Genomic DNA, 11,362 nt, shown 5'->3' with positions numbered 1-11,362 from the left:
GGGGGGGGGGGGGTGGACTGCGCTGCACCCAGGGTGAGGGTGAGGCACTCACGTGGCTCGAGGACGGAGGCACAGGGGGTGCAGGGACCTTGGAAGGGGGGTTGGAGGGTGGAGGGTGGGGCATAACAGGCAAGGCTGAGGGAGTCTTGGGGGGATAGTAGAACATGTCCAAGGGGATGTCATCCAGGTCGGTGGTGTGGAGGTGCAGACCACCTGCGAAGCGTCTCAAGGGTGGGGCCAGGGGAGACACAGAAGGCGGGGGAGGTGGGGGCCCTGTGGTCATCTGAGGATTGCAAGGAAGGGCCATGATTATCTCTACCAACTAGGACGACACTTCACAGCACACCAGGTACTGTACTCTTCTACTCCCTCCACTAGAACTGTGGGTACCACAGGGTGCAAGGCAGGCCGTCTGGGGGTGGTAAGGTGATCAGGTACTTTATCCTCTCAACCAGAACACACCTGAGCATGTGAGCAGTGCTTGTAATACTAAGGTAGGACAACAGGCCTGCCTAGGACCATCTCAGACCATCTGGAACACAATGGTCACTCTGGAGATGAGCCCAGAAGTAGAGACATCTCCCATCCCTGTACAATGTCCCTCTTCCCTGAGAGGAGCGGGAGGGGCTTGTAGGATGGGCCCTGGACAGTGGTGTGGACAACACTCTCTAGTGACCAATATGCCTCCACTGTCCCCAGAATGGGTCATCCTGGGCAGCAGGAGGGTCTCTGTGGAAAGAAGGGCACTGTTACCTCTGGAATCTCATTATCAGCAGAGGAAATCTGCTCCAGGCGCGTCTGACAGAGCCTTTCCACCCAGTACTGAGTCTTTTCAGATTCCTCAAGGTCTTCCCGCTCAGTCTCAGATACCTGGGACCCAGGACCGAAGCCAAAAGGAGAGGACACAGGGCACCTGAATCACGCAAGCAGCCACGGGCATGGAAGTAGTTTGCTAAAAGTCCCAGAGCACGGTTAGGCTGTCCCTTGTCTAGAAAAAAAAACCATGGTGTGGTCCATCTGGCCCCTAGGAAGCAGGAATAAGGGGGAGGAGGGAAGCGGATGGAAGCTGATTTAAGAAAATCCCTTAGCAACATCAGAGAAGGGGCTTAAGTGCTGCATGGGATTGGCTGGACCCTTGCATCCCAGGAACCCTGAGGCTCTTATGAGTCTCCAAGAATGGTCCTTTTGTAGCCTCCCTGTGCATTCCAAGAACTGAACTTGTATTTCCCCCCACTCCAGGCTGCCTTGTCCTCAGAAGCACAAGTTGAATCTTATTTTTAATTTGGTGGCTAATTCATTTCTAATGCCAGACCTAATGCTTTCCACATGCTCCAGGACTTCTCTGGCTCAATAATCTGATCAGCTTGACAGTCTGATTCATGAAAGCATTAAAGAGAAGCAGAAAGAATATCTCTGCAGCTGGGGGGCTAAGGCCGACTGCCTCACCTAGGAAATAGCACTTGCTCATCCTGCAAGAGTGCTTCTGACAGGTCTGGCAGGGGAGAGCCTTAGATACACTCCCAGGTTACAGAGGTAGAGCCTCCGGCACCCTGTATGTGGTGGAAGCAGCCTTAGACTCACTCACAGCCGGATTAACTGGGATGGCCTCAGACTTACCATCTGCACACAGGGGTAGCCTTAGCCAGCCTGCGAGACCTGGACTTGGACTCATAACTCGGGTAGGGTGACTAGACAGTCAGAGACCTACAGACAGGTGAACGGAAGGCTACTTCAGATCTACACTAGGGAGAGGGGTTAGCCTGGGACTCATGCTGAGCCAGCAGACCAGCCTCCAGCTCAAACGAGCATGGAATCCAGGAGCAGGTGGCAGGTGATGCTGGGCAGGTGGGATGGTCTTATTCTCCAGGTGAAGGGGGAGGAAGTGAGCCTTGGACTCCACCTTGGGAAAACAACTCCAGCTGGTCCCTGACATGGTCAGGGACAACCAAAGTGCATCCAAAGGATGACTTCCTGGCCTGTGAGCAGGACACATACCTCCTGGGCCAATCGGTTGATCTTGAGTTGCTTTTCCTTCTCCAGCATTTCCTCTTTCTCTTTGTAAAGCTTTTGCTCAAACTCCAGCTCCTTCTTATTCTTTCTCAACTCCTGCAAGCTGTCATACTTGGCTTTCTTCTTATCTTTTCCTTTCTGAGTGGAGGTGGCATTGTTTATATGATAAAGGGTTACAAGGTAGTGTTGATACTAGAACAGCACAGCAAACAGCACCCAGATCTCAGACAACACGGGGTAACCACTCCATGCTGAGCCCCACCCACAGCTGTGGCTCACTGCACTGGGCACCCAACCTCAGGTTTAGGACAGGGAGACCACTGCAACCTGCTGCAGAATGGGAGTCACATTCCTTTGCCAATGGGAACCGGCTTATTAGTTCAGTAACCATCGGTGTGGTCTTAATGAAGTTCCTTCACCTCTCTGAGCCTGATTCCCCTTGACTCTAAATGAGGAAATAATAGCCCCACAGGCTTTCATTCAGGGCCAATGAAATAGCAACGATGAAAGGGCTTTGTAAACTTCAAAGAGTTGTCAACATAAAAGGCAATGTATTTATTTCTTCTCCAGCATCTGAAGAGAAAGGTGGATCATGTTTAGACATCAGGGATGCATCCTGGGGGATTGTAGAGAAAATTTGGGAGAGCTGGCAAATTTCATCCTCAGAGATCCTCTGTCCCAAGCAAGAGGAATTGGGAGCAGCCTCAGACCTGGGGCCCAGAGCCAAGGACACTGGATTTTGCCTCAATGTGTAAGCTATTCCATTATAGAGAGTCCAAAGCAAGGGTTCCCTCTTACTGGGCCCCTCAACTGAAGATGGGCTGGAAACTGGGAGATGTAGTGGGGAGGATGGCCTGATTGCTTTACTCTGGTCACAGAGTTCAGAAGGATTTGATGAAGGAAAACAGATCTCAAGAGAATTGGACCCACAGAGTCTGCTTTCTACAAGCCAAGGGATTGAGACTAACTATCTCCTAGGTAGGTACTGTCCCTTTCTCTTGAGGAAGGGACCACGGCTCAGAGAGGTGGACACCTTTACCCGATGTCAGAAGTCTAGTGACGGTGCCAGGATTTGGAATTTAGTCTTCCAGGTTCCAGTTTTTTGACTGTGCCCTCATGGCTGGGGGCAAAAGAGGAAGGGTCAGCACTCAGGACAGGGGATGCAGAAGGAGTCAACATCCTGGGCACTTTCTGGGACAAGGAAACTCCCTGTTCACTGAGCTCACCCCTCCTCTAACAAGCCTTCCTGGGGCCTGCTCTTGGATTTTCTAAATCCTCTCAGCATCCAAGGCTATGAATAAGGAATTGAGTTTGCCAGCAATGAGCACACATTTTATTTACAGCTGGAGGAACAGTGGGTCATTACAGACTTCTGACTGGCTCATCCTATTCTGCTACCCTGTGAAGACCACCCCCACTTCCTGCACAATGTGGAAATGGTCACTTTCGGGACCCACTTCCTGAGTAGGCTAGGAGCCTCTTGAGAAAATGGTTCTCCTCCTTGGTTCCTTGCCTACTCTGTTCACTAGACTCAGCTCAGTTGAGAGGTGAATTCCCGCCATCATGTCAGAGATTCGGACAGCGATTTCTCCAAGGGGAGCCAGAAACATTCTGCCTAATGGCAGCTTGCTAGACTAAAGGCCTGGCCTCCCACAGGGATCACCATAATAGGAATGGCCTTCCTGTTGGTTTAAAAAAAATCAGCACTAAGATTTTAAAGCTGGACACCTGGGTAGGGCAGGCTGACCACAAACAGTTTCTGTCTTATCCTTAATAAAGTAGCATCTGCTTAGAGGTGCAGAGGGAAGATTTCCCTACAGCATTGCCTAGGGATCTCCTATTGCCTTCATGCACTAACTTAATTGTGTGCATATCTCTCTCCCCTGTCAGGCTGGGCTCCAGCAAGTAGGATGCTCTGCATGATTTACTCCAGCAGTTCTAATGAAAGCTTTTAGCCAGAACCAAGAATTCTCCAGGTCCTGGCATAACTGGTGCCATAGTCTGGAGGCCTTGAGTCCCATAGGGTCTTGGTTCTAGGGTAGGAATAGAGACACTGACTCTTTCTCTTTTCAGATAAGGGGGGTTTGTGATAATTGGTGATCATGGCCAAGACACCTCCTTGCATTATGCGGGGACTCAGTGTTCCAGCTGCTGGGAGACAAAGCATCTCATGGTGCTAGTCAATATGAAAATGGGTTTCCACAGCCAGTGTGAGGGACATGACAATGTTGTCCTTTTAGCTGTCAGTTTTAAATTCATGGCAAACCTTCTTCTTAGTCCAGACTGAGAGGAGAGGCAGATGGTGATGGGCTGCTGATTTTACCTAAGAGCAATTGTTCCCTCTTTTGGAAATGAAAATGAAAAGCAATACACCAGTTGTTTCTGGAATGATAGAACTAATGAACAGGGGGAGACCAGCCTGACCTCTTTACCAATGGCAACTTTCAAGGGATCAACTGGAAAGTGACATCATCTATGATGTGTACGTCCAAGAGTCCAGCTCTTTCACATCTGCACAGTTGTTAATGTTTGGAAAGGGTTTGGTCTGCTTCATTACTTTTTTCAGTGATACCATGTATGTGTGTGTTTTGTTCTGTCCATTGAGTTCTAACAGAGACAGTATTACAAAAGAATTAACAACCTAATTCAGTGAGTCACCCTAAGCCAGGAGTGAGCCTGTAAGATGAAGAGAATGGTCCTAAGAGACCAAGTGCTTTCTGAAACCAGGATAATGCTGGAAGGAATCTCCAACATGAGCTGTCCAATTTTCTGTTCACCTATATAAGAATATTGCTATTATCCTTTTTCTTTTTCTTTTTTTGGTACAGGGGATCAAACTCAGGTCCTTGCACTTATGACGCAGGTGGCAGCACCACTGAGCTAAATCCCCAGTGCTGCTGTCTGTTATCTTAATAGGAAAGTGGTGGAGAAAGGGAGTAGATTTTCCAGGCACATCTGACATTCCCGTTTTGTAGGGAGGAAGAAGTTACGGATCATCAAAGTCACCAATCTTTAGTAGCTTGGTTTCTGGGTGACCAACTTCTTGTTAGAGAAAGCCAGTGAAGGGATAACTCCAATTCACCTCACTCAGATTTATGCTGATGCCTGACTTTCAAATACCAAGCCATCTCGAATGTCAAAGCTACAGATATTAACAGTGGCATTTTCATAATCAAATGCCAAAGTGATTTACGAAAGACAAAGGACAAGAGAGTTTTATGAGGCCTGGAAATGCTATAATAAGATTTAGAGAGAAAATTACAGGCTCTGGAGATTGGGAAAATGCATGATTCTGGACACACGCAGACAGCCATTAGCAGAGTTTTGGTTGGTGTGGTTCCCAGTCCCAACGGAGGCAGCAAATCCCCTGTGTGGTCAGCCGGTCTGCACCTGGCACAGTCAATGTCACAACCCGCACTGCTGTCTCACACTGCATGACCCAGGGTCCTGGTCATGGGCCTGGTTCTACTTGACAGAACAAAGCAGAAGCTCCCTGAGCCTGGCTTGTGCCATGGGAGCTGGTGCAGACCCATGTGAAAGCTGACTGTCCCTGGGCAGGCCTCACACCAGGAACATCCCACAAAACCCCTATACCAGTGCCCTGCCGTTTGACATCATCTTGACGAGAGGCACAGAAGGAATCGTCTTTCCAAGTGAACAGGCCAGGTCACACCATTCAGAGCAGACTGGTAAAGAAATGTTTGGGAAAAGCCACAACCCACAGCAAACTCATCCGTACATCGGCATAGCACCCAGTCCTGTCCTACCTTCCGGATGGTTGGGAATTTGCCATCATAACGGTAAAACCACCCAAAGGCTATAAAACACAGAGAACAAAACGGTCAGACACCATTCAGGTGGGCCAGAGCATCCACGGCGGAAACTAGAAGGTAGGTTTCCAAGGAAAGTGGGGCTTTGGAGATAAAGAATGGCAATGGCAGATCCAACCAAAAAAACCTGCACTCTTTGCCTGATTCTCCACTTACCTGGCCTGGTCCAGGACAAAGCACGTCCAAGACAACCAGAGAAAAGTCCCATTCCCAAGCTCTGAGTCCCTTTCAAATGCCCCTTCCCAGGTTACTGGCTTCAGAAATCAATGCCAGAAAAGCAGACAACAAACTCCTTGTCAAGGATGATCTTTTCCAAATCACAGATGTGGTCTCCTAACACAGAGCTCCATTGAAAGAGAAAAAGCCCTCTCCCATCCAACGCCTGGGTCCTTCATCCAAGAAATGGCTTGAGACAAAACCGAGACTGGGTCTCTGCCTAGAACTGCTGTCAGGCAGAAAAAAACTGTCTTGTCTCATAGCACAGAACGAATAGGCCGCTTTCAACATGGCAAAAGAGGCAAGGGCCAGGTCGGCTCAGGAAGGATGTGCCAGCAGCAGTGGGCAGATGTGCCCACAAAACACATCCCTGTTTGGGGCGGATAAGCAGGGACAGCCCCCTCCTTCCCAGGCAACAACAGCATGGTGGCGCAACGACCCAAACCTGAGCTCCCTGGGGCTGGGGTGACAGCTTAAATGATTGTCTGCCCTTGACCACTTGAGTGCTGGACCAGACTTTTGAAAGCTGCTGTTGGATCAGGCACTGCCTCCTTAGTTGCTGGACCTGGGAGGGGCCTAGGGAGTTTTGGAGGAGAGGCCAGAGCAGCAGAGGGGGACTTGGGATTGGGCAGCACTTAAACATTTAAACCAGAGGTTCATTTGCACTGGTCTGCACCTGACTTATCAGCCTGGCCATAAGTCCTATTCTTAGGGTCTTACGCCAGTGTTTGAAGGAGCCTCACGAGCTCCAGTGGTCCCTACCGGTCCCTCTGAGCCCAGTTTGTGCACTGCTTCAGGAGGCGGTGGGCAGAGCAGCCAGGCCAGGGAGCAAAGCGGGGATGCCAACCTGCTTTCCCTGCTCCTCTGTGCCTCCATCCAGGTCGTCTTCGGGCTTGAGCTCAGGCTCCACTCCCTGATCATCTACCCCGGGAAAAGAGGAAGAAGCTGGTGAACCAAGAGGATTTGGGAGAGTGAAGGCCAGATGAGCTTCTGAAGAGCCCAGGAGCCTAGGACTGGCTTCCTCCAGGGATGCTGTGAGGTCCAGGCAGGGACAGAGGCACAGCTCTGGCTGGGCATGCATCGCTTTCAACCTCAATAGCTTTGGTTTCTCTATCTGTACAATGGGCTAGCAATAAGAGCTCTGATGTGATAGCAGCATAAGAACAATTTTGTGGGGTGGTAGGTTGAAAGTTGGAGGTGGGTGGGGACAGGAATATCCTGTACCCTACACATTTGAGGGAAGGGCTTGCTGCAGGAGAATGGATCTTTTCCCATTCTGCTTCTACCCTTGCCTTGGGGCTCTGGTTCCTGGGTTGTCTGAGCTCTGCCCTGATTGTGGGTTGATCACAAAGGTAAATGGCGCGTATGAAGTTATCAGGAAAGCCCTAACCCTAAAACTCTTCTTTGCTCAAAAAATGCAGGGTCCACAAGCCTGAGGCAGGTCTGACCTGCTGGCCAGCAGGGTCCTGGAGCCGCAGGGTGGTCAGAGAGACTCTGGACATCAAACATGCAGAAAGATTAGCAAGCCATCGTTGTAGTTATTTCTAACCTGGCCTCTGGCCTCCCTGGGACTCTGGTAGGTGGTGTACGAGCCTGCTTGTGAATTGCATTTAAATTCCATAGACTTCCTTTGCCCATGGACCTATGAAAAGGCTGTATATTAAATTTCTTGTGTTTTGGCTTGAATCAGTTTATTCAACAGTTGGAACACTGATGCTCTCTTGCCAACAGAAAGACTACTTTTTAAAACAAGGGGAACATGCAGGATTATTGAATGGTTTGGTTAGAAAAAAAAACAAACCAAAAACCTCACCTTCCAAACCATGTGCCTACTGATGTGGGTGGGTTGAGGTTGACCCTCGAGAGACAGAAGGCTGACATCTCTCCTCTAGACCTCTAAAGGCCCCTTCTAGCTCTGGGATCCTTCATAAAGATACTCCATCCCAACCCTGCCCTACTGCTTGGGGTAAGGAAAGGTCTTTTAGGGATCTCTACATCAGTACATCCTAGCTTTGAGTGCTCAGCAGAACACTGGGGAGCCGGTGGGTAGGCCAGGGATTGGTAGGCAGAAGCAACTGTGAGAGCCCCTGGGGCAGCTGGTTAAGGGAGCATTAAGGCCCTCTCACATCCTTAGGCTGGTTGACCTCATGTTTCAGGCTGGAGATGGGTCACACTTCTGTTTGCTCAAAAAATGCAGGGTTCAGAAGCCTGAGTCAGGTCTGACCTGCTGGCCAGCAGGGTGTTGGAGCTACAGGGTGGTCAGAGGCACTAGCTGGCGGGGTCCTACAGACCCCAAACAGCCCAGACTGTCCCAGCTTCCTGATAATGGGCAGAGAGGCAGTCACTGAGCTGCATCAGAAGCCCTGTAGCTTTTCCTGACTTATCTCTAAATGAGAACTCAATGGACGGTGGGAGTAGTCACCCAGTGAGGCAGAGAGACTGGGGTCATCAGTCTTATACTAAGGCAGAAATCTTGCTCTCTTTATTCAGGAAACATGATTTGCTTAAAAAGCACTAAATAAATAGCTAGCTAGTGAGAGGGTTTTTTATTGTTCCTGAGAGGGTGTGTTTTTTGTGAAGCTGAGACCCAATTTCTAGAAAGGTACTAAATCAATGAGGATGACTTTCATGAGAAGCAATTAAAATCGATTTCTCTCCTTCTGAAGCTCCTATTTCACTCATAGCAGCAAATTAGCTGCCCATCTAAAACATGTATTGTTCAGCTGGAATTTAGCTTGGGCCACGTCTTCAGCTTATACTGAATATCGGGTGAGGCCAATGAGAACAAGCTTTGTCCTTCTGAGAGGACCATGAGGTGACACTGTGCCCTGCTGCCGGGAAGGAATGTGCTGGGAGCTGTTTGCAGGGCATGAGAGAAGGATGAAATGGAGCCTCTTTCTTATTCCTGGTGGCCTGAGTTGGCAAGGTGATGCCCCTTTGGGGCTTGGGTATGATCCAAAGTTGAGACAGAACTATAAGAGCTTCCCAAGTGGCTGCCACACACCAGAGATGGGGAGCCCTGGTTCTTGGCCCCTTCCGGAAGTTCTCAAAGTCTAGACCCTGTGTTCTTATGAGCATAGTTGGTTGTGGCAGAACCCGTACGTGTCAATCATAAATAGCACCAACTGGGTGAAGATTCAACCAGGCTGGAATTGTGATGGCCATGGCCCCCACATTCCCTTGCTCCTGGAGCCCCCCAATAGCTCAGAAATAGTGAGACTCCCATTTGCCCTGGCAGCAAGGGCTGCTTCTTGAATCACATGTCAGAAGTTGGTGGATGGGAGAGCAGTTGGTGGGGACCTGGACTGGAGGTGAAACTGCAGGGCCCATGAAGAGAGGAGGTGGGAAGGGTGGTGGGAGCTGAGCACCCAGCACGGTGAGGTCACCAGACCGCACCACAGCTGTCGCCTGGACCAATCGCAAGGTCTTTTCCCTGTGTGCATCCTGGGGCGGTGTGACAGCAGCTCACAGGCAGGGATATAGCGACGGGGCCCTCAGGCCATCTCCTTCCTCTAGTGCCCATCAACCTTGGACTGCCAGAGGCACTTCCTCTTTCTTGCTGCTGGCTTCACCTCGGCCCCTGTTCAGAACCAGGTGAGCACAACACCGACAAACGAAGTTAACCATCCCAAGCTATTCCACTTTTGCACAGCTCTCCACGCTCCTGCAGAGCCCCACGGCCCATGTATATCTGAGTTATGGAGGAGTGGGTGTGTGCATCAGGCCCCCAAGGCAAGAGGGCAGACGCTCCCTAGCCCTGGGTACCTACTAGATCGCTTCTGACAGATGACTGCCTCTCCATGAAAGAAAGCTGGCCAAGAGGACCACAGGCTATTCACATGGGGAGGTGGCAGGGAGTGGTGGCTGGAGAGCAGCATTTCTGCCTAGCTCCCGAAGCCCCAGGCCATCCTCAGATCCCGAAGCAGGGCCTCCTCAGATGATCGGCTCATGATACGTACACTTTGGCTTGCGAAGGGGAGCTGGATGCACCTCCGTGGTGATGGTTTTGGGCAAGAGGAGCTGTTCCTTTGAGCCCCAGTCTTCTTCCCACTGCTTCTTAAACGTCTCTTCCTCCTCCATGATCCTGAAATGAGACCCCATGGCTGTAACTGGAGTCAGAACCTTTGCAGGCCCACCTCCCGCCTGCCAGTGGACCCAAGCAGCCTGGGAAGAGGCTGCACGACTCTAGTGTGGACAGCAGGACGGGGCCTGCAGCCGGTGAGCTAAACTAAAAGGCAGTTACATAAGGCTGTGCCCCAGCTGTCCTGATGTGACAGGCTTTGCCAGGATTATGGGATGGCTATAAATAAAGGAGGATCCGTCAGGGGGCCACACATGGGCCCGAGTACTCACTGTTCCATCTCTTTCCGGTATCTCTCGTTTTCCTCTGCTGCCTTCTGGGCAATTTCCTTTCTCCTTCTGCAACACAAATGCAGGTCAGCAGGTTTGAGTCTATACAGGGAAACTTCCCAACTCCCGATGGGAGAAAACTCTGCAGTGTTTTCTCCAGCCTCTCTTTCAAGCACGCCTGCACCAGCTTGGATGCGGGGAATTCCGCTAACTCAGTCTGGGCTGTAGACTGTGGATGGTTTCGTGGTCTGTACCACAAGAGCCAGGAGGCAGATTCAAGCGAGGGCCACTCTCCCCCTCCAAACTCTCAGTGCTCGACGGGGCCTGGGTGGAGTGAGGTCCTCTCAGGGGAGAGACCGGATCCTGGGCAGAACAGAGGTTGCTAACCGGGTACAAGACCCCAGGTTACTCTGTGATGGGAACAGTGGGGATGTCCTCTCTCCCCTTTACCACATGTGCATTAAGTGCTGAGAGTGAGCGTATCTGCATTTGAATTTTTCAATAGTTTATTCTCTCAGCCCGTCATTTCAACCACATGGTGGGGAGCACTTATCATAGGTGTGTGGCCCTATGGGGACTTCCAGGTCCCTGAGGAAGACTGTTGGGGTATGAACCCCAGCTTGGTCATGCGTGACTTTGCACACAAGCAGCTTCCACTTTCTGAGCTCAGCCTCCTCGCCTGAAAAACGGGTTAATATCCTTTATGTCCCAGGGCTGTTGAGGGAATTAAACGAAGTAATGTGAGCAAGGCCCTAACATATGGTGCACGGCAGTCCTCAGCGTGTTAGCTGTCATGGGAAGGAGCCTCATTTTGTGTGGCTGGAAATCGGGTTCTCTCAGTAAGGAGGAAGGAGGCAGGAGGTCTGTGGCTGAAGAGGACAAGTGCGGGCGACAGGGGCAAGTGGGCAAGGCCAAGGGGCTCAGGGAGGGGGGGGGGGGCGCCCGCCTGCCACTCA

General features: G+C 50.9%; 1 protein-coding gene across 2 annotated transcripts in view; it reads right to left on the bottom strand.

Moving 5' to 3' along the window:
• Ush1c (USH1 protein network component harmonin) overlaps positions 1-11,362 on the bottom strand; it is a 36,654-nt gene that overhangs the window by 13,604 nt on the left and 11,688 nt on the right. Inside the window, exons 13-18 of one of the 2 annotated variants that reach the window (XM_033764103.1) lie at positions 10,410-10,475; positions 10,016-10,140; positions 6,904-6,977; positions 1,996-2,148; positions 754-870; positions 3-283 (exon numbers count right to left, since the gene is read on the bottom strand). In XM_033764103.1, the coding sequence (XP_033619994.1) occupies positions 3-283; positions 754-870; positions 1,996-2,148; positions 6,904-6,977; positions 10,016-10,140; positions 10,410-10,475 (816 nt within the window). The remainder of the gene's footprint in view (positions 1-2; positions 284-753; positions 871-1,995; positions 2,149-6,903; positions 6,978-10,015; positions 10,141-10,409; positions 10,476-11,362) is intronic. The other variant, XM_010615152.2, reaches the window with a different exon arrangement.

Source organism: Fukomys damarensis, unplaced genomic scaffold, assembly GCF_012274545.1.
Source record: "Fukomys damarensis isolate Sample0158 unplaced genomic scaffold, DMR_v1.0_HiC HiC_scaffold_16, whole genome shotgun sequence".
In the NCBI taxonomy this organism is placed as follows: Eukaryota; Metazoa; Chordata; class Mammalia; order Rodentia; family Bathyergidae; genus Fukomys; species Fukomys damarensis.
Note: the sequence above shows the minus strand (reverse complement) of the source record. Positions and strands in the feature narration are given on the sequence as shown.